The 27,962-nt window shown below is 53.9% G+C and overlaps 12 protein-coding genes across 12 annotated transcripts; 8 read left to right on the plus strand and 4 right to left on the minus strand.

Annotated features, from left to right (window-relative positions):
* Positions 1 to 143: 143 nt before the first annotated feature.
* J3D65DRAFT_604217 (uncharacterized protein) lies at positions 144 to 2,135 on the plus strand (the record flags this gene model as incomplete). Its single annotated transcript, XM_066798256.1, has 1 exon — positions 144 to 2,135. The coding sequence occupies one exon, from the start codon at positions 144 to 146 to the stop codon at positions 2,133 to 2,135; it is 1,992 nt and encodes a 663-aa protein (XP_066653470.1).
* A 1,330-nt stretch (positions 2,136 to 3,465) lies between these two features.
* J3D65DRAFT_628872 (uncharacterized protein) lies at positions 3,466 to 5,939 on the plus strand. The gene is made up of 2 exons (XM_066800676.1): positions 3,466 to 4,429; positions 4,486 to 5,939. The coding sequence occupies exons 1-2, from the start codon at positions 3,794 to 3,796 to the stop codon at positions 5,629 to 5,631; spliced, it is 1,782 nt and encodes a 593-aa protein (XP_066653471.1). The 5' UTR covers positions 3,466 to 3,793; the 3' UTR covers positions 5,632 to 5,939.
* Positions 5,940 to 7,988: 2,049 nt separating this feature from the next.
* On the plus strand, positions 7,989 to 8,729 carry J3D65DRAFT_628876 (uncharacterized protein). Its single transcript, XM_066800677.1, has one exon. It carries the CDS (start codon positions 8,110 to 8,112, stop codon positions 8,587 to 8,589), a length of 480 nt encoding a protein of 159 aa, XP_066653472.1. The 5' UTR covers positions 7,989 to 8,109; the 3' UTR covers positions 8,590 to 8,729.
* Positions 8,730 to 9,180: 451 nt separating this feature from the next.
* Positions 9,181 to 9,495, plus strand: J3D65DRAFT_531513 (uncharacterized protein; the record flags this gene model as incomplete). Its single annotated transcript, XM_066796673.1, has 1 exon — positions 9,181 to 9,495. A coding segment is annotated over one exon (315 nt), but the record flags the coding sequence as incomplete, so codon positions are not given.
* Positions 9,496 to 9,701: 206 nt separating this feature from the next.
* Positions 9,702 to 12,008, plus strand: J3D65DRAFT_628879 (laccase II). Its single transcript, XM_066800678.1, has 8 exons — positions 9,702 to 9,913; positions 9,962 to 10,094; positions 10,208 to 10,560; positions 10,611 to 10,688; positions 10,739 to 11,221; positions 11,268 to 11,418; positions 11,476 to 11,495; positions 11,547 to 12,008. The coding sequence occupies exons 1-8, from the start codon at positions 9,832 to 9,834 to the stop codon at positions 11,699 to 11,701; spliced, it is 1,455 nt and encodes a 484-aa protein (XP_066653474.1). The 5' UTR covers positions 9,702 to 9,831; the 3' UTR covers positions 11,702 to 12,008.
* A 304-nt stretch (positions 12,009 to 12,312) lies between these two features.
* Positions 12,313 to 14,291, plus strand: J3D65DRAFT_628884 (uncharacterized protein). Its single transcript, XM_066800679.1, has 4 exons — positions 12,313 to 12,848; positions 12,899 to 12,911; positions 12,963 to 13,298; positions 13,348 to 14,291. Exons 1-4 carry the CDS (start codon positions 12,485 to 12,487, stop codon positions 14,093 to 14,095), a joined length of 1,461 nt encoding a protein of 486 aa, XP_066653475.1. The 5' UTR covers positions 12,313 to 12,484; the 3' UTR covers positions 14,096 to 14,291.
* J3D65DRAFT_628888 (uncharacterized protein) lies at positions 14,292 to 15,898 on the plus strand. The gene has a single exon (XM_066800680.1). It carries the CDS (start codon positions 14,333 to 14,335, stop codon positions 15,473 to 15,475), a length of 1,143 nt encoding a protein of 380 aa, XP_066653476.1. The 5' UTR covers positions 14,292 to 14,332; the 3' UTR covers positions 15,476 to 15,898.
* Positions 15,899 to 16,434: 536 nt separating this feature from the next.
* On the minus strand, positions 16,435 to 20,621 carry J3D65DRAFT_668911 (uncharacterized protein; the record flags this gene model as incomplete). The annotated part of the gene is made up of 4 exons (XM_066803148.1): positions 16,435 to 18,745; positions 18,803 to 19,867; positions 20,106 to 20,290; positions 20,340 to 20,621. 4 exons carry the CDS (start codon positions 20,619 to 20,621, stop codon positions 16,435 to 16,437), a joined length of 3,843 nt encoding a protein of 1,280 aa, XP_066653477.1.
* A 402-nt stretch (positions 20,622 to 21,023) lies between these two features.
* J3D65DRAFT_555343 (NUDIX hydrolase domain-like protein) lies at positions 21,024 to 21,587 on the plus strand (the record flags this gene model as incomplete). The annotated part of the gene is made up of 1 exon (XM_066797224.1): positions 21,024 to 21,587. The coding sequence occupies one exon, from the start codon at positions 21,024 to 21,026 to the stop codon at positions 21,585 to 21,587; it is 564 nt and encodes a 187-aa protein (XP_066653478.1).
* Positions 21,588 to 21,811: 224 nt separating this feature from the next.
* Positions 21,812 to 22,754, minus strand: J3D65DRAFT_422155 (uncharacterized protein). The gene has a single exon (XM_066796113.1). It carries the CDS (start codon positions 22,598 to 22,600, stop codon positions 21,983 to 21,985), a length of 618 nt encoding a protein of 205 aa, XP_066653479.1. The 5' UTR covers positions 22,601 to 22,754; the 3' UTR covers positions 21,812 to 21,982.
* A 1,813-nt stretch (positions 22,755 to 24,567) lies between these two features.
* On the minus strand, positions 24,568 to 25,926 carry J3D65DRAFT_668913 (uncharacterized protein; the record flags this gene model as incomplete). The annotated part of the gene is made up of 1 exon (XM_066803149.1): positions 24,568 to 25,926. The coding sequence occupies one exon, from the start codon at positions 25,924 to 25,926 to the stop codon at positions 24,568 to 24,570; it is 1,359 nt and encodes a 452-aa protein (XP_066653480.1).
* Positions 25,927 to 26,793: 867 nt separating this feature from the next.
* J3D65DRAFT_628901 (ubiE/COQ5 methyltransferase family-domain-containing protein) lies at positions 26,794 to 27,929 on the minus strand. Its single transcript, XM_066800681.1, has 2 exons — positions 27,698 to 27,929; positions 26,794 to 27,642 (listed from the first exon to the last, which is right to left on the minus strand). The coding sequence occupies exons 1-2, from the start codon at positions 27,897 to 27,899 to the stop codon at positions 26,897 to 26,899; spliced, it is 948 nt and encodes a 315-aa protein (XP_066653481.1). The 5' UTR covers positions 27,900 to 27,929; the 3' UTR covers positions 26,794 to 26,896.
* Between the last annotated feature and the right edge of the window lie 33 nt (positions 27,930 to 27,962).

A 27,962-nucleotide genomic window follows, 5' to 3' on the forward strand; every position in this document is an offset into this window, starting at 1 on the left:
GGGAGGAGGCTGTCCGGCGATATGGCGGTGTTTAGATAAGGGCTGTCGCGTCAATACGCGTTGCGACGCGTCGGGGATGCCAGGAGGGCGCCACTCAACCACCAACGATTCCCAGCTCACCAGGCCATCGTCTCTGGATAAAAATGGCCCCTCGAACTCGAAAACGCAACTCAGACCCAGAAGATTCCGTTCGTCCCACACCACGTCATGCAAAAGCATCTCCAACCCGCCCTCGTTCGGCTCGAGCTCCGCGCAGTAATGCCGCACGATACCGACAATCGACGCTCACGCAAATCGTGCCCGAAGTTTCATTCCTTTCGAGAGGATCGGCGGCAGAAGAATCGGAAGACGAAGAACATGCCCCTCGGCCGGTGAAAAGAAGGAGACGTCGCATAGGACCGTCGCAAAAGACGCTGACGCAGATTGGGTGGATAAATCCTCTCGTGGTACCGTCCGACGATGAGGAACAGGAAGAAGAGGGCGAGGGAGATGGAGAAGAGGGATTTGAAAGCGAGGTTCTGCCCTCGGACGACGACGAATATGACGAAGTCGTGGCTGGCGAGCAAAACGAAAATGAAGACACCGAGGAAGTGTTCTACGGCTTCTCTGACAATGAGGAGAACCATGAAGGAGACAAGCTTCATGGCGCAAATTCAGACGGAGTAAAAGATTCGCCGCAGACTCCGCGTCGACCCCGTCCCCGCGAGATTCCGTCGTCGCAAACGCCGCCAGTCACGCCGTTAACACCGCTATCTGTTCTGCGAAAGCGAGGACTCTACAATGGGAGGTCGCCTCTGAAGATGCTGTCGACAAATGGAAACCAAGACAACAAGAGTCGGGACCGTGCAAAGATGCCACCACCCAAGTTTCCCACCCCGGTCAAAAGACGAGGCGTGCGAGTGGCATTTGAGACGAACGTAGTCAAAGTGGCACCGAAATTGCTTTCCGAACGATCGCACATCTCAGACTCCCAGGATCTCAGTGATGAAGAGGGATTCGGGGTGGCGAGCCCAAGAGGCATTGCCATCGGGCAAGAAACGCAGGCCATGATCCACCAGATAGACGCTGCATGTGGACTGGATTCACCAGGGCAAACCACACCAAGTAAGAATAGAGCTACGCCTGAAGCAGCGTCAGAATCACCGAGTACAAGTCAGGCCAGCAGATCCTTCAACTTTGATGAAGATGAGGCAGGTGTGGTTGCAAGTCCTGCTCCAGCAAAGAAGTCTCCAATTCTCGGGGAAGATGTTCAAGAGGAAAACACCCGGGCGGGAGACAATCAAGAGCAAGACGTCGAAGACGAAAATGCCGAGCAGGAGGACGAAGATGAGGAATTTTCAACTTCCTCATTTCCAACACCACGCGCGCCACCTCCTACCCAAGCAACCCCAACCCATACGCCAACTCAAGAATCGCGCACCTCGCAACCCTTTGCCCTACAACATCCCTCCCAAGTCAGCACCGTCGCCGAAACAACACAGGCGACACCAGCACGAGCAACGTCAGTGCAAAGAGAAAAGTCTCGCTCGCAGAAACTAGGGCGAGCGCGGCATCAAACTGCCCGTTCTAGTGAAGACGTGAAATCAACGTCCCACAGGACTGTAATCCCCTCGCAAGCCTCGACTACCGATGACCCAATAGAGTCGCAGACGCCCAAAGCACAATTTCAACATCGATCACAGCAGCGACAAGATGACCGCATACCAGAGTCGCCGCTCGCCAGCAGCAATTCGAAAACAAATGCAACACACGCACGCAACCCACGGCCGCGATCACGCAAGACACGCTCCTCTCCATCCCAAGCGGCATCTTCATCAACCCCTCGACCTCCGCCTGCTCTCCTCCTAACATCCTCACCCACATCCCCATCACTTTCAACGAGTAATCGACACGCAAACACTGAAAACATACCGGCCACACGGCAGCGCCTCGAACTATACAGCAGCGGCGTCGGCGGCGGCGGAAATGCTGGTGCCTCGTTCGACGGCAAAGTGATTTCAGCGACGCAGATGCTGCCCGAGAGTCTGATGAACTATTCAATGCCGCTGCCGCCGGCCGGCTGGGATGCGTCGTCTGTTGGGTGGGTGGCGTCGTCGATGCCGGACGAGGAGGATGAAGGGGAGGGTGAGAATTGAGTATAGCACATTGGCATACCTTTCACGTTTTTTCGGACGGTTAGGTTATGCCTGTATGCATGCATTCATAGAAGGCGATTGCATTATACCAACATATTGTTTCAGCAAGAAGCACTCAAATGAGCGCTCGCATACGGACAAGGAGCATTCATACCATTAGTTGCTAGCATCACTTCGCATCTCACACGTCCAAGAATAATGACCTTAAAAACTCCCTAGGAACGTCGTCTTGGTCGACTTCTGAGGATAAGCTACAAAGCAATCGAAGCGGATGGGATATGGACCACTTTCAAACCAGAATCCCTTCCAAAGGTCTATGCTGTGTCTGACAAGGACGATCGATAGATTTTGAATCAATTCAAAATGAGGTGGCCAAGTAGGTGCTCCCTGTCACCATCCCTGACGTGGCTCCTGAATGCTCCCTGTCTTCATCCTGCATGAGCGCACGAATGTACGAATACTCCTTGAATACTCCTTGTCAGGCTACAGCGAGGAAGCTCGAATGCTCCCTGTCTACACCCACGCAAGAAACTCAGACGGCAGGCGAGTTCTTTCTGTGAGTTTTGGCTTCCTCGACGGTCAATGATTGAAATTTTTGCTCAATGGTCCTTCTGCTCCCGCGGTCGAGCTTTCTGGGCGCCTTTCGTAGCCCGTCAGACCAAATGATGCTGATAGAGAACTCTTGCGTGTTAAGAAGAACAGAGATTTCCTCGCACCATAATGGGTGCTCAACTTCCACGAGGCCTTCCTCGAAGACATCCTCGTCGAAAGGTATTCCTGGGCGATCATCTGTCTCCTCGCTCTCATTCTGCAAGAGGAATTCGTCGTCGTGCTCATCGGAGACCTCATCACTGCGCTTTTGGAGCTTAGGCGGGGGTTCGACACGCGGCCGTCCTTCGTCCAAATTGAGTGGCGCTGCACTGCATTTTCAAGGGTGTGGTTGTGATTGTGCTGACCGAGAGGCAAGGGAGCTGCTCAAGCTGGACTGGCCCCTTTGCCGTCTCAGGGAGATCTTTAGAGGCACGTTTGCATTGTGCTGAGTTAAAACCATTAACTTCTGTACTGTCTACTAACATTAATTTTGCTAATTCTGGTATAGTGAAGCATGCTGGTATAGTTAGGTGCTCTAGAGGCGCGTCTTATTAGGTAATAAAGGAGTATGGATCTGATTTCTTTCGACATCTCCTGCGGCGTTGACGCAGATGTAACTTACAAAAGTCACCAGGAAAAAGAAGAAATAAAAGACGGGGTGGGAGGAAGAAAAGCAGAAAAAACATGGTGAAAGAAGAGAAAGAAAGAGCGAGAGGTATCTGGTTCGCACCAGCAAAGCCACCAGTATACCAAGCCTATAAATGCGCGGAATTATGTCTTGCAGTCAACCGAAAAAGGAAGGACGGACAAGAAGAAAAGCGAAGAGGTAAGCAATGACGTGCTTTCAACAGTGGGGGGCATCGCCCAATTGGGGCCCCCTGTTCGGCATGCCGACCACCAACCGAGAGAGAGACGGCGATTCTCAGTCGCTCGATAACCACCAAACAAGACCGCAAACCATACCACAATATTGCTTTGCTGCACCGGCTCCCCAAGCGCGCTCCGGCAGGCGTTCGTAGCAACTACTCTCTTGCGCAATAACTCCACCACTACCACCACAACGCGCCATGCCAACAAACTACGTCGCCTATGTCGACGCTCGCCTCGGCGTCGCGCGCATCGGTCATCTCGATTTCGAGTCCGACTCCATCACGCCTCTGACGTTCAAGTCAGGGACGCCCGTAGCGAGCCTGTACCAAGTGATTGAGGCGGGCGCCGAGCACATCGCCGCGGCGCCACCGCCTCGTTTGGTTGCAAGCAGCAGCGAAAGCGAAAACAGCATTGGCGGCGCCGTCAACGCATTTCCGGCTTCCAGCGTCAAGATCCTGCCGCCGCTGGCTGGCCGCGACGTGCTCGCCGTGGGCAAAAACTACGCCGAGCACGCAGTCGAGTTCAACAGCTCCGGATACGACAGCTCGGACAAGGTCGCCCAGCCGACGCATCCCGTCATCTTCAGCAAGCGCGCGACGGCCATTGTTGCTCACGGCGACGCCATTTACGCGCATCCCGACTTCACCCAGTCGTTGGACTATGAGGGCGAAATCGGCGTGATTGTTGGGAAGTCTGGGTTCAGGATCAGCGAGGAAGAGGCCTGGGACCATGTCTGGGGCTTTACCATCATCAATGATGTGACTGCGCGCGAGAGGCAGCGAGACCATAAGCAATTTTTGATCGGCAAGTCGGCGGATACGACTGCTCCAATGGTATTTGATCCCCAACCGCAAATGAAGAAGGGCCAGGTCTGATGGAAGATGAAAAGGGGCCAGTGGCCGTGTCCAAGGAGAACCTCCCTCAAGTCCTCCGCGTGCAAACGGTTGTGAATGGCGAGTTGAGGCAGGATGCAACGACCGAAGACCTCATCTTCTCGATTCCATTCTTGATCAAGACCGTCTCCGAAGGCATGACTATCCAGCCGGGAGACGTCATCGCCACGGGAACTCCAGCTGGTGTTGGTATCGGCAAAAAACCACCAGTATTCCTCAAGGCTGGCGATGAGATTGCCATCTCAGTCACAGGTATGGGCACGCTCAAAAACAAGGTTACTGATTCACTGGCGGCGAAGAACGTCTCTTCTTTTCCTTCGGTCGATCGGACGCCAGGGCTTGTTGTTGCAGGCGGAGAGTCCCTGGCAATGGCCAAAGGAAAACCTCTCTACTGGAAACGCCTTGGCCAGAAAGATGCCGAGACGGTTGTTTTTCTCCACGACTTGGGCGGATCTTCCGAATGCTGGATGCCTTTGATCGCCGCGGCGTCATTGGAACAATCCCATTCGCTCATCGTGCACGACTTTGAAGGGCATGGGCTCTCTCCAACATCTCCCCTGAGCGTTCTCAGCGTCGAGTCTTTCAGCAATGATCTCGAGGGACTTTTCACATGCGCGGAAATCTCCGGTGCCACAGTCGTTGCTCACGGGTTCGCAAGTCTAGTTGCCCTCTCCTTCGTCAGCTCGAACCCTGGGTTGGTCAAGAAGCTCGTCTTCATTAGCCCGCCACCTCTCCCTCTCACAGCAGCAGCGCGAGCACATGCTCACGCAAGATCAGAATTGGCTCGTACGTCGGGCACGTTGAACGTGGCAAGAGAAGTGGCCTCGTCGGAGACTTCTGAACATACCAAGAGGACCAACCCCCTCGCTCTTACTGCTTTGAATCTAGCAATTCGAGGACAAGATAACGAAGGATATGCAAAGGCATGCTGTGCTTTTGCTAGTGCCGGTGAGACGTTGGATTTGCGCACTGCAGATGTAGATACTACGGTTATCTTCGGCGGAGCGTTTGGGCCACCTGCGTTAAAGCTGCATCCAGACGCAGTTCCGCAAGTTCGTCATGTCGAACTTCCAAACGTTGGACGCTGGGCAGTGTTTGAAGATCCAGCCGGGCTTGCACGTGCCATCGTGGAGCTCCTGTAGCTTGCCTTGTTCTATGTTTTTCTTTGTTGGATGAGGACGTTTCCCCGGCGCTGGAGTGTGTCAATATACTTTCTGTATGCGTCAGCAAGGACATGGCTGGGGTTGATGTGGCGTGCTTCCAAAATTAAGCGCATGTACCATCTTCTTATACAAACGCGTCAGCAAACTTTGTCGCTCCCCGGGTCGCTGACGCCATTGAACCCAGCATGCTTCTACGTTTGTAGCAGATATTGTTTCCTTCTTTTGTCGGAAATTGTGATGCCTGGACAACGTTCGGGATGAACCGGAGTTTTGCTTATCAGTAGGCCTGACAACAAGCAACCAAATACGTGCTATTCCGCGGACGTATCGGTTTGAACCGGATTGGAAAGCCGGTTCGATACTTCGGGACTAAATTTGATGAAGTCTTCGTGAAGACCTTCAACGATCGGCCCGACCTAGCGTTCGGAAAGCCTGGAGGTCAAGTGATCTTCGTGTTGCGGTCTTCTCGGTCGAAGGGCGGATTGTTTCAGCAAGAAAATCAGGAACATGCAAGTCTTAGGAGTCGATTCGCCGGCGATAAGTTTTGCAGCTGGAATGCCGAGATCCAAGGCAGGCGAGCGAGACTGCCCTTGGGTTGCGCAATCCTGTCGCATGCATTTGATCTGCAATGCCGCAGGACACCGCCACCCAAATCTCTCAGAGATCCCGACTCATCAGTCGTGAGGATCTCCCCCTGCATGCTTTGAGATCAAGGCTTGGTCCTAGAGCTTGTGGAGCACTCAATGTAAAAAAAGAAAAATGGAAAAAAGTGACGAGTGGCAACGAGGAGGATTCGCGTGCTTTAGTCAGCCGTGGACTTTAGCTTCTAATTCTCCCGAAGCTGCAGCGTTAGAAGGCATCCAGGTATCCTCGACGGGTCAAGATAGGGATTCTTCGACTGCGTACACACCCAGAGCGCAGTTCCGTGTGCCACGACCTTTGGCAACGAGCGCGGATGCTGTGAGACGTCGGCAACGTGACATGCGGCGCTTCCCGAGGTGAGTACCCAGCCACTTTGATAGGCTCGGCCGAGAGACGACTTCAGAAACTTTTTTGGTGGATATCAAAGACACAGCACGAGAAAGGAAACGGTGGCGAGCAGAGAAAAAGAGACATGGTTGAGAATGAGAATGAGAAATCGAGAAGGCTGGTACGACCAGACATTGCAGGTGGCTGGGGTCTTAGGAGACGGGCTGAAAAGCGCTGTTGCACGGGGCGTGGAAGTGGTTTTTCTTGAGCACGCGGTGCACGTGGACCCAAGGCCATCCAGCAACCCAGCCACGGAGTACATGGACGATTGAGATTAATGATGCGCTGACGAGGTGGCGTACGCATTCGTATACACCTCGAGTAGAGAGATGAAAGTGTTGAGGAGCTTCGTTTATGCGCAGGTCCCTCGTACTGTGTGTAGATGGCAGGAGACGACGTTATGGCCTGAGCGATGACGGAGCGCACCCAAAGCCAGACAAGACACGCGGACCGACATCAAGGCCCCATGCGCATGCACCGGAAAACAAATTCTGCGTTCCAAAGGCATGGGAGAGACGCAGCAAGCGCTTGTGCGACGGGACTGCATGGCGAGTGCGGGTTTTCGGGAGCGGGCCAAGGATGGAGGTGAGCCCGGACGAGGCGTACGCAGAGGAGCAACAAGAGGAAAATGAAATGCAGAGAGTGAGAAGACAACAATCGATGGCGGTGGGGAGGCGGTGATGCAGATGGAGAAAGGCTTGAAGCAATAGGTAGGTGGTAGCATTAAGGCTGCTTAATAAGCCCCCAAGCGCCTTGGCACTTCGGCTCGGCGGCTCGGCCTTTTTCACACCTCATCCCGACAGGCATACCACTCGGCCCCGGTTCTCCTCTCTGCATTTCCAGATTTTGACAGCGGCGCCTCGTCTCGCGTTCTAGCCGCTCGACTACCCCTCTTGCTGGTGGATCCACTCGCCGGCTTGCCTTCGCTAACCCCCGACCCAAATGGCCAGCGTGCATGTCCAGGACGCCGCCCAATTGGCCCCAATCCGCCATCAGCCGATAACCTCCACGTTTGATCGTGGACTGGACAAGTCACGGTGAGCCCCTCTGCTCAGTCCACATCTCGACAAGATCGCTTCCAGCCCAAATCTTCAAAGCCCGCAGATCGAAGACAAGCCCTTCTTTCAGCTGCCGCTGTGTTGGTTCTATGGGTCTGGCTGCAGGAGTGCGGCGAGTCGAAGGATCCTACGCTTCATCGGTACGACCACCAGTCAGGCAGGCATTGGCACGAGGTTACCACAGCCAAGTAGCACAATCAATGATGCACGCACTCGCCACATGCCTTGAGGAATGCTCCCGCCTGTGCGCCCGCGTCTCATCAGCCTAAGCCCATTGAGCTTATGCTCATGTCATGAGTTGGACCCTCTGACGAGTGCGCCTCCTGCTGATATTCTGACTTGTCCTCAATTGGATCATGATGGTGAGGTGATGAGGCCGTGGCTGCTCTTCAAAAGCATAGCTGGAAGCCTGACAGCTGTGCCGTTCTCACTGTGCGCCCACTCCTTCTCCTGTGGGGTTCGATGGGTTTCTCCACAGTATGCACAGCCTTGCATGGGTTGTTCGCTAGGCACCACGGTTGAACTCTTCCGTTTGCCAATCTATACTGAATCAAAGTCTCCAGATACCCGTCGGCCTTTGGTAAAGCGCTGCCAAATGACTGTGGAAAAGAACCGGCCGAGGGGGTCAATAGACGAGTGGCCGAGGACTGACTTGTTCAAAAGACAGTGTAGACTAACAAGCGGGAAGGATCAAATAAGCATAGTTCCGGCGTGGACGGGTTTCCTGCATTTCACTGACAGCAGAAGGGTGCGCCGCTGTATTTGGCCCCGAATGCCATTCGGAGACAGCCAAACACCGTTTGAGCCGATCAGCGACAAGGACTTGGTTTTGATTAATACTGGGCCTTGAACCGCTGCCGCCGTGCCGGACTCGTCCCGCGTATTCATGCTGTCTCAATTCGGCCTGTGTCCCGGTAGTGCAGCTCGTTCCGAACAGCAAGCACGGTCTCAAAAACTGCATACACCGCTCGACTATTTCTAGATTCGGCCAAGGATATGACATGGCTTTCAACGCGACCAACCAGGATAGGCAGAGCTCTTGCAGGAAGCGTGGCGCGGACCGCAGCAATCTTTCATGTCATCACTGTCGCGGAGGAAAAAGCCGTTCCGGACGCTGGCCAAGCTGTCATGATCACATCTATGCGCAGGTCAAGGAAAAAATATTTCTGGAAACCCGGCCGACCTTAGGGCACCATTCCGCGCGAATTTTCCTCGTGGCTTAAATACGGCTGTGAGTCCTTTTGAGTCCATTACGCGGATCCTTTTGGCACCACGCCGCTCCTAATCGAAACCTCCCCCTAGTCGACGGCGGACTTGTCGTTTCTACTTTCTCCTATTCGAGCATTGGACCAGGACCATCGTCTCAAGGCCGACAGGAGGCTTCGCCATGAAGTATTCAATCTGGTTTTTCTTACTCGGCCTTGCCCAAGCTCGGGCGACGGTGTCCTTCAGTGGCCAATGCGGAGGACCGGATGGCTTAACATGCATGTCAAGTATCTACGGAAACTGTTGTTCAGCGGATGGCAAGTGTGGCGCGTCTTCCCGTGAGTGCGGAGTTGGTTGCCAATCAGACTTTGGCATTTGCGCCTCGAACAAGTTCTTGAACGCCACATCTCCCGACGGCACTTGTGGAGGATCTTCAATGGGCTTCCAGTGTAGAGGATCAGCGTTTGGAAGCTGCTGTAGCCAGTATGGCTACTGTGGAAATTCGAGCGCGTACTGCGATGAAGGCTGCGATCCAAAATACGGCACATGCAACCCGACCAAGCGAAGCCCGGCCAAACTGCAATCAAGGGCGAACGCTACGGTAGACCTCTCAGTCTCTCTTGGACTTTCCCTCGGACTTGGCGCCACCACCACAGCCACAGCTTCCGCCTCCGCCTCCGCCTCCGCCTCCCCATCGGCATCATGCACCCCGTGCGAGGGCCAACCTGGCAGCGATCCTGATTCTTACTGCGGGTACGACATTAATACCGACTACTATGAGTTTGTTCCCAAGACATGCCGGACTGTCGACTACACCTTTGTCGTCACCAACACTACCATTTCCCCTGATGGAATACCTCGCATTGGTCTCCTCATCAACGGCAGTATGCCAGGACCCACAATTGAGGCAAACTGGGGAGACACCGTCAGAGTGACAGTCGTCAACCAGATGGAAAATAATGGCACCAGTGAGTCTCAAAAGGTCGAAAAGAGGAATCAAAGCTAAGAATCGCCAGGTCTCCATTTCCACGGTATTCGCCAAAATGGAACGAACCAGAACGATGGAGTACCGTCGCTTACCCAGTGCCCCGTTGCTCCTGGCGAGAGCTATACCTACACTTGGGTTGCGGAGTCCTATGGCACCAGCTGGTAAGTTCTTGAGCGACGAAGATCCACGGCAAACATGGCCACTTTGGGGCGGGCAATCGAATGCTCCCCGTCTTACCTCTTTCCTCCCCAGAACCCAACTAATCCGTCGATAGGTACCACTCTCATTTTTCAGTCCAAGCTTGGGAAGGTGTTTTGGGTGCCATTGTCGTCCATGGACCTGCCAGCGCTGATTACGACGTGGATGCTGGCCCAATTGTCCTGCAGGACTGGAGCCACTTGACCATCAACCAGCAGTACGACCTTGCAGAAGACTCGACCGCGGGTGCCAATGGAGGAGCCCGTGTCATGGACAATGGTCTGATCAACGGCAAGAACACTTGGGGACCTGACGGCTCGAGCAACCAGACTGGAGAGCGCTTCCAACTGGACGTTGTTCAGGGCACCTCATACAGGCTGAGGGTCATCAACGTTGCGATTCAGTCGACTTTCAAGTTTTACATTGATGGTGAGCCAAGGAGCCCGAGAAAACTGACGAATTAGGCTGACATTTGCAAGGACACAAATTCACGGTCATCTCAACTGATTTCACTCCTATCCAGCCATACGAGACTGATATCTTGAACATCAACTCAGGTGAGGGCATTGGACCAGGAGAATCCGAGCCTCGGGCTGACTTTTCCCAGGCCAAAGATACGACCTGATCGTCACGGCAGACCAAGATGTCGGAAGCTACTGGATGCGATCAGACAACCAAAACGCTTGCGCAGGTATCAGACAATCCACCGACATCAAGGGTATTTTCCAGTACTCGGGAGCTTCGGGTACCCCCACTTCTACGGCCTACAACTACACCTCCGAATGTCGCGACGAGGATCCGGCGCTGCACACGCCCATCGTCTCACGCGACGCCTCGGGTGCCGACTTTACGTATGATGCCGACATCAATATTTCCAACAACACCAACGGAACCAACATCTACCGGTGGCTCGTCTCCGGCACGACTTTTGTCGCGCGTTGGGGCGACCCAACTGTCAACGGCATCTTGGACGGAGGTGAACCTACTGATTACTCCAGCAACCTGATGTTTGACGCACCGACTCGTGGAGTATGGGTTTATGTTGTCGTTCAATCAGCGATCGCCCTGCCTCATCCCATCCATTTGCATGGTGAGTTTTTCGGCGCCCTTCTTGGATTTTTTCTGACTTGCAGTAGGACATGACTTCCTTGTGCTTGCACAAGGCAACGACACGTACGATGCTTCTATCCCGCTCAATACTGTCAATCCGTCTCGCAGAGATACTGTGTTGATGCCCGGTCTGGGTTATGTCGTCATCGCCTGGCAGGTGGACAACCCCGGAGTCTGGTATATCATCCCAACCCCCTCTTCAATTCCTGAAAATGCCGCTGACCGTTTTTCGAGGCTTATCCATTGCCACACTGGTAAAAGAACAATCTAGAGACAATAAAAATTTCATGCTAATTGATATTTAGGTTGGCACTTGGCCATGGGCTTCGCAGCTCAAATCGTGGAACTTCAGGACGAGATCGCAGACACCTTCGACCGGAACACTCTGCAGGACACTTGCTCTTCCTGGAACGCGTATCAAAACGCCTACAATGTTGAGCAGGACGACTCTGGCGTATAGGTACGAACGCAACGAAGTGATGAAGTAATTATGTGTCATGGGCGCGGACTGCTTGTTGATATTTCTACTGATATCCTGATCGCTGCAAATAGCTGCGATCTTGTTGAATAATAAACTGTAATTTCATGGCATGCTAAGCTTGTGTTGTGCTTTTGAGGCTTAATGTCAAGGTTGTGGGCAAGGCATTAGTGGGCAGAATTCTTGCATTCTTGGGGAATTTCCATCTACCATTTCACAAGTTTGGTTTCATTGAAAAGGGTAACTCCAAATTCTCTCTAGCTAAATTTAAGGAGCATCCATTCACAACCACATTTGCGCCTTGGGAGCAGTCGTCTGCCATCACGCTTGCACATAGGGATCCGTGTCCGCTACCACAGTTGCGTGTAGGGACGTGTCGCTCAAAACTGCAGCTAGACCTTGTCGGTATCACTCTTCTGGAACTCACCGTAACTCTGCAGTCTTGCGTTTCAATTCGCAAGGACCGGTGACTGGATGCTCTGCAGATCTCCGTTTCGATGGACTGGTCGACAAAGCTGCCTAAATAGGAATAGCACGATGAGCCCCTGGAGATTGCCAAGCTCAACATGACTCGCTAACCTCATCACGACCAACCCGTACCACTTTTCGTCCCCAGAAACATTTCACTGCTCTTCAACAAAAGTTGGAGGCTCAAAGTCTCCCTCACCTCTCTCGCGCAGATTCGTCACCGCCACGGCATGCCGGACAACTAACAGGGCAGCGCTTCCTCCCGATCCTTGACCGCTCCTCTCCCACTCTTCCACAATGGATAGCTCCACGCACCTGCGCACAACGTCCAACGGCTCTGCTGAGGCTCAAGCCGGCGCCATACCTTTGATAGACATTTCTCGAACGCCATCGCCGTACCCGCGCGCCCGTAGCGCCGCCCAGTCCGAAGACGAAGACGAAGACTACGAGCCCGCCGCGTCGCTTGTCCGGCCGCTGGTCGCATCGGACGCCGGGAATGGACGCGAAGGCAGAACATGGCAGAGGATAACGCGTAATGGTGGGCTGGGCAAGTTCTTCTTTGGAACGTGGGTAGGCTGGCAGATCTACGTGGGTCTGCTGGTGTTCTGGGTTGCTGGCACCTCTTTCTACCTTCTGTTGATGAACCGTTTCATACTGTTGAGTAAGTGTCGCCGCGCGTCAGAAAAGACTGCAGCTAACTTGTTTCTACAGCTGGCGTGTACAAGTACGCAAAGCCATACAATTGGGTGGAGGCGAACCGCTGACCGCTGTGCAGATTTCCCTATCCCTTGACCATGACGTGGATACAACTTGTCCTGGAACACATAATCCTCCTCGGCTTCGCATCGTTCACTCGGCTTCTCGCGAGACAATTTCAGATACTGGGTCTGGGTGCTGTGGTCGCGCCGGCAACTCCGCTGTCGGCCGGCTCGGGATACAGAACGGCCAAAGGCCACGGATACCTCGCTGGGCTGGCCAGATGGATAAGCGGAGGGTCAGGCGGTATAGCTGGAGGCGGTCTGTTTGAGTTTGAGTGGTCAACTGCCAAAAAGGTGCTACCACTGGCGGTTGTCTACATGGCAAAAGTGGTTTTGAGTAACATCTCATTCGCGTGAGTATTTCCACATCTCTCGAGACATGCATGCTGAATTCGCCGACAGGTATGCCGCCCAGGAGACGTACACGCTTGCCCGCATCGGCGTAGTACCGTTTTCTTTGATCCTTGCCTCGACATCCTCCCGCTCCTCGCTTTCCGTAAACTCGGTCCCGACGCTCTCATCCGCTCTCACCGCGGCCTTTAGCCTTCTCGTCGCTTGCATCCGCTCCGGAGTCCGTGTTACTTGGGAAAGCATCTTGGCTGGCGTCTTCTCTTCTCTTTTTGTTGCCGTTTACCCGATCATTCTCCTGCGAACATATCGGATGCTGGTCAACGACATGGTTCCCCAAGGCGATGTTCTGACCGGATTCCCGTCTGCGGACGGCGGGGACGAGCCGTCGGTGACACGCGAAGAGACCCGCGCATACTGGCGCACGTTGCACTACACATCGATCTTGACGCTGATCATTCTGTCTCCGATCGTGCTCCTTTCTGGGGAGTTGTCTAACATTCACCACAACTGTTACTTCCTCGACGTGCCCTTCTTCTGGGTTTTGACTCTCTGCGGTGGGATTGGAGCGTGGGCTGTCTTTACCAGCACTCTGCTGCTGACCAAGGCGACTAGCCCATTGACGGTCAACTTCATCTCCGTTCCAAGGGGCGCCTTTGAGCTGATGTGTCTGAACCACTTTAAGCTGCCAGTGCACAGCTGGCTGGGCGTGGGATTTTGCTGGGTCGCCAGCGGCTGGTTTCTGGTTGCGAGGAGGGACGAGGGCAGGACGCTGGACAGGATGAGGCTCGAAGGGCGGTAAAGGTACTAGAAACGAGCCTCATGAGTAGATGGATGCTTCATAGAGTAATGTGTGTGCCTCGAAAGACGACCTTCATCGACAGAATCAGCCACGGCCGGCTCCCTGACTCTCGAGGCCAAGACTTCGTCAAAGCTGCCCCACTGTGGGGTCCTCCTACGTCATATCTTCAACCTTAGCTCGACTCCCACGCTGCATCCCCTGTTGCTGACGACACAAACCAGCTTCGAAGAACTGAATATGGGTCCAATGGCTACTCCAAGGCTTCGCGTTGGTCTTGTCGGTGCCGGCGAGGTCACCCAGGTGATCCACTTGCCAGCCCTGAGCCTCCTTTCCCATCTGTACACCATTGAAGCCGTCTGCGACATATCCAAAAAGAACGCCGAGCACTGTGCAGCCAAATTTCACATCCCCAAGGCATCGACCAACGCATACGATGTCATCAACGACTCAGCCGTCGACGTTGTCTTCGTCCTCACATCAGACGAGTTCCATGAGCAATACGTCGTCGCCGCGCTCAACGCCGGCAAGAAGGTCTTCATCGAAAAGCCCATTGCGCTCTCGGTCCAGTCGGCCCAACGCATCGCCGATGCCAATCGTGCAGCAGGCGGCTCCCGCGTCTTCGTAGGCTACATGCGGCGCTACGCGCCGTCCTTCTGGCGAGCCTTCAAGCGCGAGATCGCCGGCATCGACCAGATCCTGTACGCGCGGGTGCGCGACTTTTCCGGGCCAAATAAATCATTCGTCGACCAGTCGGGCACCTTTCAAGTCAAGAACACGGACGACATCCCATCCGAGGCCGGCGCGGAGCGCGAGAGGCTGCTGGACGCGCTCTTCGCAGAGGCCTTTCCCGGCAAGCCGTCGACGCCAGAGCGCCGCACGCTGTGGCGCTTCCTGGGCAGCCTGGGCTCTCACGACATCTCGCTGATGCGCGAGGTGCTCGGATTCCCCGAGTCGATTGGCGGCGTGTCGGCCAACGGGCTCTTCTACTCGGCCATTCTCAACTTCCGCAACCGCGGCCGCGGCGGCGACAAAGGCGCGCCGTTTGCCGTCACGTACGAGAGCGGCATCGACAGCGTGCCCGAGTTCGACGCGCACCTGGCCGTCTACGGCCAGAACAAGCGCGTCTCGATCCACTACGACTCGCCGTACGTCAAGGGGCTGCCCATCAAGGTGCGCGTGGCCGAGGTCAACGCGCACGGCGAGTTTGTCACGCGCGAGATGCTCAGCTCGTACGAGGACGCGTACACGGCGGAGCTGCAGGAGATGCATGCGAGCTTCGCCCAGGGCCGGCCCATCAAAACGACGCCCGAGGATGCGCTGCAGGACCTGAGGCTCTTTGACATGATTATCAGCAAGTACGAGGAGACGGTTGCGGCATGAGATGCTTGGATTGCACTGTACAGGTGGAGAGAGGCGGGGGCTCGCCTCAGCGACGTGCGATTTGTGAGATGGGAATGTCGCAGTAAATCACCGCATTCAGGCCCTGTGGTGATGGCTGTTGATTAGGGGACAAGAGCTAGTCAATAAGGGACGGCGACTCGGGGGAGACGGCACGGATAGAGACAGTATTAACTCATTTTCGGGAATCAATACCGTGTCAAATCCCCCTTGCTAAATACCTACGTTTCTGCATTGAGCTGTCTGATGATTCTGGTGTACAACAGAGACAACGAGACGACCACTGAACTCACGATACCTTCCCAAGTCTTTACGAACCGCATTTGCTCTTGGATGGTCGAATCTTGGCTCTTCAGACTCGTCAAATCGAACCCTCCCTATCTCACCTCCATCTCATATACGCCATTTGAAAAGACCTACTTCCGCGATCGCCACACCCGTACATGATGTTCAATAGTCTGCCTATCGATGGAAAAATGACCAGTCTATCCGGCGTCGGAGTTGGTGCAGCAGATGCACTGACTACGGTGTTCAGTATTTCTCCTTTTTTCCTCCTTCCTCTTCCCCTTATCGAACGCCGATAGCATCGGCCCCATCAGTCACAAGTCTTCCGCAACGGCACACGCTGTTGAGAGCGCGTAAATATCAATTCTCCGCTTCTCCAAATCCGCCTGTGCACTTCCACTCAACTTTGACGCAAATCATGTCCATCTCTGGGTTTGGTTCGATCGGTGGCTTTGTCGGGGAAACAGCTCCAGTCTTGGTCCCAAAAACCATGCCACTTGTCGAAGACCGGTACACGTGGAGCATTCGTGCAACCATAGCAGAGTGGAGAGGGAGAATACAGAATTCTTGAGAGACATGGAAGGCCACAGAAGGTTTTCTGTACGAAAGGCCCAGGAAAGAACTCCCTGAAGTGGTGAAATTTGTAAGTACGTCCTTCAATCGGGGCCAAAGAGATCGATGCCCAATTGAACTCCGTAACGATCGCCCCAAGAATTAACGATATATTCTTCGAACTCTTCGATACCCCTTGTCCAGTCCTGCTTGGAACCAGGCGTTGAAGATGCATCGGAAACTTCATTACGAGATTGAGCTTCTCGATCCCACGGGAACTTGTCGAACTCAGGGAGCATTTGCAAGACGCGTGTCCTGCCGAACTTCTCGGCCAGCCCTCTCGCAGTCAAGCCTCGCACATCTCTGGCATCAACATCCGCGCCATGGCTCAAGAGGATCTCGACAACTTCGGTGTCATCGCGGACAGCAGCTTGGTGTAGGGGCGTCATCAGCAGCCAGTCCCTGGCAGAGACGTCAGCTCCTCGTTCCAGGAGTAATCGGACAATCTTGGGATGCTGCCTATTTGCGGCCTTATGGGTAGTTACGTTAACAGCCCGTTGGAGTGGCGTGTTCTCTTTCTTGTTGCGAACGTTCACATCGGCCCCGTTTTCCAGAAGTATCTGCACCATTTCCAAGTCTAGATTGCCTGTAGCCACGTGCAGCGGAGTGTTTGCGAGTTCGTTGCAATCATTGACTCGAGCACCTTTCTCCAGTAGTGCCCGGACAATCTTAACATTTGGCTTTCGACTAACGACAGCTTCGATAAGCCGCGTATTGGTTGTCGATGGATCTGTGCCGTTGGCATCGGCGCCGTTTTCCAACAGGACTTGGACGAATGTTGTGTTGGAATAATATATTCCCAACCAAAGCGGCGTATACCCATCTCTGTCGGACATGTTCACTCTGGCGCCATGAGCTATGATTGCTTTGGCGATCTGAGCGCCAGACCTTAGGTCCTGGCTGCACAGATATAGAGCATTTCTTCTCAGCATTGTGTCTATCCAGCTGATTTTAAAGTCTGGGCCTAGAAGTCGATGTGCCAAGTCCAAGGTAATGTTGACAACGCCTTGAACAAGCGTCCTTGGATTGGCGCGCCCGTCCGTAGCATCCAGTGACTTCATGATTCTCTCGATGCCAGCCTGAAGTTTGGAGTACAACTTCTCAAAAGCTTCCACATCTTCCACCTTTTTCTGGACGAGGCTCAACTCTAGAGCTTCGTTTAAAATGACAGAGAGTTGAAGAATACGTTTTCGCAGTATGATAACCAAATCCCGCTCATCCTCGATCGTGTCTAACGGAGCCAGCAAAAACTCCAAGTTCGTGCAAATTTCGCGTTTGACAGGCGCGTGAGGATCCTGCGCTGAAGATTTTGCAATTTCATGGGAAATGCAGTCCAAGTGGATGCCGTAGTAGAGCATCTTCTCCACCATTGAAAAGTTTTTCGACCTGATTGCGATGTCCATAAAGCGGTGTTGCTGTTGGCCACTGATTCCTGGTACCTTCAGCTGTTCATGCTCAGTCAGGCCGAAAGCATCAAGAGTCCATATTACATGATTTGCGACTACAGCCTGAAATGTGAGGTTTTCAGAATGTGTTGGAATGCCACTCAGGTGGATTTGACTAGTGCCTATCGCCGTGTGGAAACCCTGGAAACCAGGCGATATCTCCGAGCCTTCGAAGACGAAGTCCATAATTAGAGATTTTAGAGGCTCTGATGACTTCAGGTCGCCGCTAGATGAGACGTGGTCAATTAAGAAGAAGATGTAATGGTTTTCCCATTCCCGTTCCCGTTCGTCTCTATTCATGATGGTTCGGGGTTCGCCTGCTGATTCTAACGCCTCTTGATTCATGAGACGTTTCATGTGACGTGATTCCCGCATCAGACACAATGACGCAACGCGAGCGTTCGCCTGGGGAGCGAGAAATTCCGTGCTTTTGCTTTTTGACAGTGAATTTTCAAGGAATTCCCGCACTGACAAGTGCGCAAATCGGATTGTACTATCCTTGTCCTTTTCGACAAGGTTCAGACAAACTCGAAGTATTTCATCTCCTGTGTACGGCTCGTCCGAGTCTTCCAAGTCAGTGGAAGCAAGGAATGCAAACAGTTCCAGGTTGACTTTGCGATGCGCGCAAAGTAGCCATTGGAAGGTTGTGGTTGCAAGCTTCTCTGCGTTTTCGCCCAGCCTTTTGATCTGTTCAAAAACGTCCCAATAAGACTTTTCCAAGGTTTCTGGGAGATGGCCCAGTTTGGCCTTAATGTCTCTTGGATCCTCACATCTTCGCAACATTTGGATTTGGAGCTCGACCCATCGGAACATGCCATTGGCGCCATTAATGAGAGTCTTGATTACTTCTTCTCGGAGAGCAGCTCGCTTTGGCCCCTTGAGGCCTCTTACAACACGAATATTTTCGAGTCTATTCATAATGTTAGCAAGACAGTTTTGCGGGCCAAGAAAGCAATTGTTGACCTACACAAAAGCCTCGATATCGTTTGAGTTGTCTTGGGCATCAATGCGAAGACTTGGGTGGTCCTCTAGCTGCTCATTGATTTCGCCGCTGTCTCTGCTCGAAAAGAAAATTTTGACGACTCCTCTTGACTCTCGCATAATCTTGATCAGAGCCTCAAGGAGGTCGCTAACCTCAGACTGCCTCATTTCGTCAAGCGCATCCAACACCAGAACTGTTGACGCATGGAAACTGGTCAAGTCAATAAGGGCCCGAGTGCTCTCCTCGATGTCCCAGGTAACGTCTTCATAGCGCTCGGAGCCGTCGATGGCCTCCAAATATCGGAGTCGGATGGTGTCAAACACGATTCTCTTGTCGGCACATGCCAGCTGTTCAACCAAAGATGCAAGAATAGGCTGTGCCATGGCGCGTTCTGGCTCGGCAGGATTCCTGACACAGTAAAAGAAGGCCAATCTTTCATCTCGCATGCTATCAATCACGAGCGAGGTAAGCTTGGTTTTCCCAGATCCGGGGATGCCACGAAGCCAGAGGATGGACGAAGAAGTGTCTTCTTGCCAGTTTCGGAATTCGGGCTTTTCGAGAAGCCACTGTCCAGAGCTTGCGAGGCGGCCCTTTGATAGATCGGCGTGCTGGGACTTGTGCAATATTTTGGAGATAGATTCCAGAATCTTCCTCTGGTCCTCTGCCTTGAGACAATTGCGCAAATCGGCGAGTTGAACTTTGACTTTGGACATGTCGACCCCAAAGTCCTCCAGCATGTTCCTCAGCTTCTCATCTTTCTTCCGACTTTCGCAAACGAATTGTTCTTGGCGATCATTGGTTGTGTGCATCAACTCAGACATGCTCTTTGCCCGCTCCGCGTCAGCTAACAAACGGTTCTTCTCGACTTCTTCTTGCTTTACGTCCACCGTGGAAAACCATGTTTCGGCGCCTTTTGATGTGAAAAAACTCTTCAAGATCTTTTGTCTCGCGCTGTAGTTGAAGTAACGAACAGCCTTGGACAGAAACGAAAGCACTGCAGCATACAGATCGACTAATGATCGACGGAGGCGTCCTGCGATGTCCGAGTCTCTGTGGAAAAGTTAACAATGGCAAGAGACGGGTGTCAGTGACAGAAGACGAAAGCTGACTGCGGGTAGCCATGGCGCTGAGCGACAGCTCTCTAAGTGCATTCGTGGGAACGTGCAACCGCTACCTGGGCGCAGCCGCAGTGGTGAACGAATACTCCCTAGGCGCCCTCCTGGCGCTGGAACGCCCTATTTATTTCTGCGCACGTTGTGACGGCGACTAAGAAACAGGTCTTACTCACACTGAAAGGTACAGTTCCTCTAGGATGGCGCAGCGAGATATGATTTCGGCAGCTCGCTCGACTCCCTCCATGGCGGCTCCATACATCTCCTCCTCTTTCACCGGTGCCACCAACAAGAGCCGGACTATCGCCCATGGCAGGGTTGCATGGCCCGGATCAAGCTGCACAACAGCATCCCCGACTTCCTGGACTCAGTCAGTGGGTATTAATTGCTGCCAGCGGTGTCGCATATACCTTGAACCGGTCTGTCCACACTGCCAACTTGCTCATGACATCTCGCAAAACGATTTGCTTTCCCCGAAACGAAAACGAGGCCTTTCTCTCTCTCTCCAAGAGCTCTATCTTCCTCTGATCGGTGGCATGAAGGACGTCTTGGAGCAGGTCTTTCCAGTCCTTCTGTTCAGTCTGAGCAAGGCCGAAAATCTCCTGGTCCTCTTCGCTCAAAAGCTTCTTTGCATCGTCCCAGTTGTTTGTCGTAATGTTTTTGATACCACCCAATTGCGCTTTGGGGGCCATAATTGGCGGGAGAGTGTTAAAGCGTTGGCTTGTCTTTGAAACCGGACGAAACAAGAGGTGCAAGCAAAACCGGAACGAGAAGGTCAATTTGTGTCCCTGTGCTAGTTGTACATAGCTGGGCGACAAAAGACCAGGCTGCAAGGTTTGAGAGAGAAGCGCCCGATGGCAGGCGGATTTGGACAATATCAAAGGTGGAGCGGTCCACAAAGCTCCATCGCCCCCACTCCCAGCGTGTTCAGCACCCCTGTCTCAAGCGGAACCGCGCGCGTAAGACAGAAGATCCTTTCTTCAAAGCCAACGCCGCCAGTATCAGCGGCCCACCCTCTTCTTCCAATCACTGATTCATCTCGACTCTCGCGCGCTCGTATTCTTTCCGTGATGGCGGAGTCCCAGGGTGAGCAAATGCATTTCCCTGCAACAATCGCTCCAGCGTCTAAATTTTCAGATGTTCCGAATCATTTGAGCCGCAGCCTGACGGCCAAACAATTTGTCGAGAGCTCCGGTGTCGTCTTGTTCAACAAGTCGCGGGACCAAGTCTGCATTATGCTCCACCAAGGCGATTGTTGGGTCCTCCCCAAAGGCCGACGCAACTGCGGCGAGACACGCCAGGCCGCGGCGCTGCGTGAGACCAAAGAAGAGACTGGCCATACGTGCCGTCTGCTGCCAGTCCGCATGTCAACGCGTGCGCCGCCAGCCAATGAAGATGATACATCGTTGCCAGACGAGGCGCGCCAGATGAATGACCTGACCGAACCGTTCGAGCTTAGTCTCAGGGGCCTTGGCAAGGCTGGAATCAAGCTGGTTTGGTGGTTCATTGCCGTCGTTGACGAGGCTGAGCCTCCTTCAGCCGGAGAAGCCATGTTTCAACCCCGGTTTCTGCCGTGCCATGAGGCGATGGAAAGGTTGACTTTTCAAGGGGACCGAGAGACGTTGGCGGAAGCGATTGAAATCGTTGAACAGCAGTAGCTCTCTATTCTGTGGGTAGCATTTGTCGCCTGTGAACGTGATGAGCTCAGCTCAGTACCGATAGGGTCGAGGTTCATGAACTCGTCATTGGCTACGTTTGTTGCAGCTCTTGCCGCGGAATATCTGAAGAGACAGTGTGGAAATTATCTTCCATTGTGTCCTGACGCACATGTCAATCTGTCTGCGTGCCTTTCATGGCCCCAAATTCCCGATGAAGCCGCCACAGAGCTCGTGTGGTTGCACGCTAGCCTTACGGCCTCTTGTGAATGCTTCCGAAAACATAGGCAGCTAGCTCTAGGCAGAATCGGTAAGCCAAGACGATGCCCAGCCATTCCTGGATATCTTACCCTTGGCCAGGGAGCTTTGGCGGAGTTTCCAGCCGACGGCGAGAGTGTTTAAAGAAAGGGGACGATTCGCACATAGCCGCTCAATATGTATAGGCTCCGAACGAGCAGGAGAGGAAGTGGGCGATGAGGAGCCGGCGAGCATCGGTCTGTGTTTCGCAAAGCTTGGTCAGTGATGGTATGGTTGCGAAGGGAGAGAGGGAGGTACCAAGACAATGTGTCCGTTTTCACTAGAACGAACGGTAAGCAAGAAGCCAGAGCCGAAGGAGACGAAAGCAAAGATGGTTTGAATTTCGAGAGAGCGGAAAAGACAGCGCAGTGGCGGGCGATCATTGGCGGGCGGTCAACGATGTACGGTGAGGGAAGAAGTGATGAGCAAGACTGTTTGTCAAAAGTCGTGGAGCACGAGTAAGGCAGCAGACAGGGAGTGATCAAGCCATCCCACCCCATGCCTGAGCACTGGAAGCATTCAAACCCACGTCGCGCAATTCCATGGCCGCGATTGCCAGGCCCTTTGTCGCCAAGTCTCATAGCGTCCGGTGGTCTGAAGCGGAAGTAATTCGAAGGTCCTCGAAGGTCGTGACGCGGTCTGTTTGCGTGCGATGAAATTCCAACACAGGCGTTGAGGATGGGAATTTCGACTTTGAATTTGCGGGCAGTTTTCGTCATCCAAAGACCAGAGAGACAGCGCTATGAGGTAAAAAGCATTTGCCGTGCGCTCAGTCGTAGGTCGGAGTTGGTCGGGCCGGTCAACCTCAACACCATGAAGCTGCATCCGGTGCAAAGACAAACCTGCGCAACTTCTCTGGCCGATAGATTCAACAGCGTTCTCCAATCGGTTTTGTGGCAAGTTGAAGGCCAGGCGTGTTCGGGGTTGGGTGTCCAGGCGCAGAGACAGGCTCAACACCATGACCTCCATCGTGAGATCGACTGCATGAGCAGGCCCCAGCGTAAAGTCGATTTTTGGCAGTCAGGTAGATGAAACAGCTGGCTTAAGCCCACCAAAGAGGCTTTGCATGGCGCTGGAAGGTATGAGAGGGTGGTCGAGGTTGCGTGTTTTGGCGCAGGGTGACCTCAACACCATGACTTGCATCGCGATGTCGAGCCTCAGCAAGCATCAGCGTAAAAGTTTTGGCAGCCTTGCAGCCAATGCGGCCAACTGGAGCTCACCAAAATGGCTTTGTGTTGGCATTGGCGGCAGGTCGCAAGCAGGCGCCGTCGTGGCAGGCGTCCGGGCTAAGTGCCAGCTCAACACCACGAAAAGGCGCACGACGAGCAAACACCAGAGCTTGAGCGGCCTCAAAGCTGCTTGGGTATGATATTAGCAAGTAGGCGTCTTCCGCAGCCAAAGCCCAAGATTCGACGTCCACGGGCGCGAAAACACCAAGAAGGCCACGACTTCGACCATCGACCGCGCCACGCCACCACCGCCCGCGACCCAAGCTATATATACCCAAATAACGGATCCAAAAAGCAACATTGAGAGAGCCGGGCGAGTCACATCCGTGAGCGAACTCTCTGTAGACCAGGCTGGCGTGGTTAAGATGGACCTGGGGTTTAAAACACCCCATACCCCGTTCTAACGCCTCGGGAGCGGCTCACCGCACACTCAGTTACCTGGCGCCAATAAACCCGAGTTCGACTCTCGGTCCCGACAATGCGACATATTCCAAACGCAATCACTCTCTGAGTAAGTGCGGACCTTATGATCAAAGGGAGGGCTGGGCTCCACGTTGTGGTGGCCCTGATCCTGCGTCAGGTTCGAACTGACGCACTTTTTTGATCTTTTTCGAGCCGTTTCTTTTTGCTATTTCTCGTCTCGTTGACTGGCGGCTCGTTTGCGGCGTCGCATGCGTTTTGCTGAATTGTCAAATCTTCCAGCGACCTGGTGGTGTTGAAGTCAATCAACCTCCTTCGAGGCACTTTCGCCCACCACTCTCGCCTGATGTCGGAGCAGAGGACGACGACACCTTCGGTATGGCGTCTGAGCCTTCGACATCAGCCATACCGAAGTTAACCAGAAAGCCGCTCACCTTCGACAGCGCAACGGCCAAACCATTCAGCGGCCTGGAGGTGTTGAAGTCTCGAGGCACTTCCGCCCGCCACTCTCGCTTGGGTGTTGGAGCAAAAGACGACAATCCCTTCAGTGTGGTACCCGAGTCTTGGAAATCAGCCATACCCAAGCTGAACAGAAAGCCGCTCACCTTTGACTGCACAAAGGTCGCTCACTCGCTCCGCCCAAAGCTCCGGAGGCACCGACATAGTTGAGCATCAAAAGAGATCGTGCCGCAAAACATCACTGCGTACACAAAGATTGGCAAGCAGGCAGGAAAACGCAAGTCAAAGCCAACACGCCAACGACATTCGAAGTTCGCAAAACCAAGAAGACGCCGCATGCCTGGAAGACCGCTCAGGGAAAGATTGTGACTCGATCTTTGGAAAGCGAGGACGCGAGCAAGTAGGGCCATGAAAAAGACGTTTGAAAGCAAGGTCGTTCTTGTAGGCAAAAGGACTCTCCAAACACGCGAAAGATCAAAGAAAAGACAAGCGGCAAGTCAGAACATGATCTGCCAAAGAGAAGGGCATCGCCATTCACTAACTATGCAAAGCACCACCCCATCCATCCACCGTCAACCTCAAGCGCTGAAGAAGCGACCCTGCTTCCCCAGCCACTGCGCAACATGATTAAACGCGGTGACAGTCGTATTGCCAAACTCGCCAGGGTAGCTCTCGCACTCCGTGCACGTCGAGGTATCATGATTGGCGCCCTCGACAAACGCAATCGACGTATCATTGCTGCCCGAGTTCAAGTACACCTTCTCGGCATTCAGGTACTCGTAGTGGCCCGTCATTCCCATGGCCAGCAGCGGCACCCTGATGCCCTGCACCGCCGCGATGGGCACCATGTGGCTCGAGTTCCACTGGATGCCCGCGACGCTGTCGGCGTCGTAGGAGAAGGCGGCCGCGTCGACGCGCAGCGCGAAGATGCCGAGGAAGCGGCGGATCGTCGTCTTGACGGCGCCGTCGAGGAACGACGACGCGACGGACGTGACGCCTGACGGCACGCGCACCGAGTGCACCACCTGCGTCGTCGCCGTCCCGTTCTTGTGTAGTAGCGGCCACGCGTACTTGGTGTGCGAGAAGAGCCGCACGTCCTGCGTGAAGAGCTTGTTGTTGTTGCCCGTGTACATCGAGTCAGGGATGATGAAGGCCTCATCGTCGGCGTAGGATCCGTTGCCCGCTTTGATGATGGCCAGGCGCTCCTCGGCGTACTTGACCAGTCGGTTCATGCGCAGCGCCACCTTGTACTGGAACTCTTTGATGAAGCTGGCCGTGTAGTTGGCGCCATTGGCGGTCCAGCCGTTGGCGGGGCTGAACAGGTTGAGCGATGAGTTGATCTTCATGCCGCTGGTTTCGTCCTCGATGGCCGGGTTGAGACTGAGGAGAAACATGGAGGAAATGCCGAGGTTGGCGTCCATCAAAACGACACCATCCGCGGCGGGGAGGTCTGCCACAGCGTCGGAGCAGGGGTAGAGCTTCTCCGGTCCCTGGCACGCCGCGAGGCCGTTCTCCGCAATGTTCTGGTAGGCCGTCATCATGGCGCCGCCGCCACTGTGTCCAAGTAGGACGACTTGGTTGATGTCGGTCTGGTTGCGCAGGTAGCTGACTCCCAAGGCGGCATTCTCCAGCATCTCTTCGAAATCGAGGTCCGACATGTACCCGGACTTGCTGGCTGCGTTGTTGGCGCAAAAGACGGTGTAGCCTCGCTCAGCCAGCTCCGTACACGCATAAAAGCTCAAGTAGTCCTGTTCGGCATGCATGACGTAGACTGCAAGGCCTGCTTTGGCACCACCGGTAGCTGGGCGATGGAGGCCTCCAACAACGCCCCCTCCCATGTCGACGAGCTCTGGAGCTGGTAGGCCGGCTGCTTGGGAAAGAGAGACATTGCCGATTGTAAAGAGGACAGCCAGTGCGGCTTGTTTGAAAGACGGCATTTTCGTCTGCCTGACAAGGACTCGATGAAAAGATTGTTGCTTCAGCCATGACGGTTGCTCAAAGACGGTTATATACTCTTGCACAGCTTGTAGATTCGTCCTGGCGTTATTAAATCCGCAGTTTAGGCGTTTGTGGTGGAGCGCAATGGATAGAGCACACCAAACCGTGCGTATATTCCAATATCCACAGTGATGGAATATACCAGTGCGCAGGCTCAACATGCGGCTGTTATTGGTCAGTATTCTCCGACTACTACACAAAAAGAGTAGGTGGGTTGTACACCAAGCAATGCTGAGTGCCTTATGCAGGTGCACTTTCGCGGATTAGGTGCCCGATGGTTGGGTCAGCCATATACCCCGAGTCGGAGATAGGATCTAAGATCGCTTGCACCTTTCGTGAGGCTCTTGCGGGGGTCGGTCCGAAGGTTAAAATCCGCCCAGAGCCTTAATAGGTCCGAAATAAGTCTTGCTCCTTGCTCAGAAGGTCTGGTTCCCTCTCAGAATACCTTCCAAAGGAGCCTAGTTGATTTGGGTTCAATCCAATTCAGGTTTCGGCTGCTCGCTTGGCTTCAAGAGTACGTGTCTCCCCGCATTTTCTTTTGCAGGCACGATCACCAAGCGAATTTGCACAAGAATTCGGATCTTGAATTTCGGGAATACGCGTTTAATACCTTGGTCACCACCGAGCAAGGTTATGGCGACTTGGTCGCAGTTCGAGGGGCGTAATAGCCAGTTAGGGAGGGTGGGACGACACGTAGTTGGTTTGAGCCCGAATTTTTCAAGGGCCGCTCTCCTTTCAACACAATTGAGAGTCAAAGGTTCGATGCTGATTGCGCTCGACAAGTTTGAATTGTTTCAAGCGCTGAGAGTCCGTCAGCTACTAATACATTGGAGATTCACAGGTGCTCAGCAATCACCCACAGTCAATCCTCTTCAAAGCGAAGTAAATCTTCAGCATCTCCAGTCCACCTCACTGAAGCGGCTTGACGCCCTTGTGGATGGCCGAAATGCCCAACGTCAAGTCTTCCCAGCCCTTTCCAGGTACAACAAAGCCCGCGTTCTTGATCATCTGGCTGAACTCCTCTTGGCTGGGGAACTTCTCGATACTCTCAACCAGGTACTGGTAGCTGTCCCGATCACCCGCAACCAGCTGTCCAATCAGCGGAATGGCGCTGAAGCTCCAGTTCTTGTACACGGTGTTAAAAACAGGATTGTTGACCTTGCTGAACTCGAGGCAGGCGAAGACGCCGCCTGGACGCAGCACGCGGAAGGCCTCTCGCAGGGCGCGATCCTTGTCGGTGAAGTTGCGGATACCAAAGGCGACAGTGTAGAGGTCGATGCTGGCGTCGGGGATCATGTCGAGGTGCTCGGCGTTTGCCTCGACAAATGCGAGGCGGCCAGTGCGAGCATAAGGAGTGCTCAAGCTGCGCTTCTTGCCTTCAACCAGCATCTCTGGGTTGATGTCGGCAACGGTGACGCGCGTGTGAGGGTCGTTGTTGACGGTGCTGGCGTGGTCGAGGAGGCGAAAAGCAATGTCGCCGGTGCCACCAGCGATGTCGAGAATGTTCCAGCCCTTGGCTTGTGGTACTTGGAGCGGGTTGGTACCAGGGTTCAGGCTGCGTACAAAGTGGTCTTTCCAGAGTCGGTGGATGCCCAGGGACATGAGGTCGTTCATCGTGTCGTAGGATTGGGCAACGGAGGAGAAGACGCCGCGGACTGTCGGTAGGTCAGCCTCGAGATCATTGGGGTTGTGAGAACAGCGATCGCGTACCCTTGGACTCCTTGAGGTACTCGGGAATGGTTTCAAATCCAAAGTGAGTCGTCTTGTCCTTTTCCGATGATGACTGCTGGGATGCATTTTGCTGCTGTGCGTGGCGAGCGGTGCAGGAAAGGCAGCGGTAGGGCGCCCGCAACGCACGCGCATTGACCTGGCGCAGGAATTGGGGCCGAGGAAGTAATCTTGAGGCGCTCATGATGGTGTTGGAGGAAAAGGTGCTTTACGCGTCAAAGTGACGGCCAAGGTTGACGTGCCGAAT

Source organism: Phyllosticta citribraziliensis (assembly GCF_038025025.1).
Source record: "Phyllosticta citribraziliensis strain CPC 17464 chromosome Unknown J3D65scaffold_8, whole genome shotgun sequence".
In the NCBI taxonomy this organism is placed as follows: Eukaryota; Fungi; Ascomycota; class Dothideomycetes; order Botryosphaeriales; family Phyllostictaceae; genus Phyllosticta; species Phyllosticta citribraziliensis.

Excerpts from the sequence above, each read along its gene's own strand:
- J3D65DRAFT_628876 (XM_066800677.1), top strand. The coding sequence starts at position 8,110 with ATGAGGCCGTGGCTGCTCTTCAAAAGCATAGCTGGAAGCCTGACAGCT.
- J3D65DRAFT_628888 (XM_066800680.1), top strand. The coding sequence starts at position 14,333 with ATGGGTCCAATGGCTACTCCAAGGCTTCGCGTTGGTCTTGTCGGTGCC.
- J3D65DRAFT_628872 (XM_066800676.1), top strand. The coding sequence starts at position 3,794 with ATGCCAACAAACTACGTCGCCTATGTCGACGCTCGCCTCGGCGTCGCG. Across the intron at positions 4,430-4,485 it reads CGGATACGACTGCTCCAATG|GGGCCAGTGGCCGTGTCCAA; the intron begins GTATTTGATCCC and ends GAAGATGAAAAG.
- J3D65DRAFT_422155 (XM_066796113.1), bottom strand. The coding sequence starts at position 22,600 with ATGACGAAAACTGCCCGCAAATTCAAAGTCGAAATTCCCATCCTCAAC.
- J3D65DRAFT_628879 (XM_066800678.1), top strand. The coding sequence starts at position 9,832 with ATGCCAGGACCCACAATTGAGGCAAACTGGGGAGACACCGTCAGAGTG. Across the intron at positions 10,095-10,207 it reads GAGTCCTATGGCACCAGCTG|GTACCACTCTCATTTTTCAG; the intron begins GTAAGTTCTTGA and ends ATCCGTCGATAG. Across the intron at positions 11,496-11,546 it reads GCTTATCCATTGCCACACTG|GTTGGCACTTGGCCATGGGC; the intron begins GTAAAAGAACAA and ends ATTGATATTTAG.
- J3D65DRAFT_628884 (XM_066800679.1), top strand. The coding sequence starts at position 12,485 with ATGGATAGCTCCACGCACCTGCGCACAACGTCCAACGGCTCTGCTGAG. Across the intron at positions 13,299-13,347 it reads TTGAGTAACATCTCATTCGC|GTATGCCGCCCAGGAGACGT; the intron begins GTGAGTATTTCC and ends ATTCGCCGACAG.
- J3D65DRAFT_628901 (XM_066800681.1), bottom strand. The coding sequence starts at position 27,899 with ATGAGCGCCTCAAGATTACTTCCTCGGCCCCAATTCCTGCGCCAGGTC. Across the intron at positions 27,643-27,697 it reads GTACCTCAAGGAGTCCAAGG|TCCGCGGCGTCTTCTCCTCC; the intron begins GTACGCGATCGC and ends ACCTACCGACAG.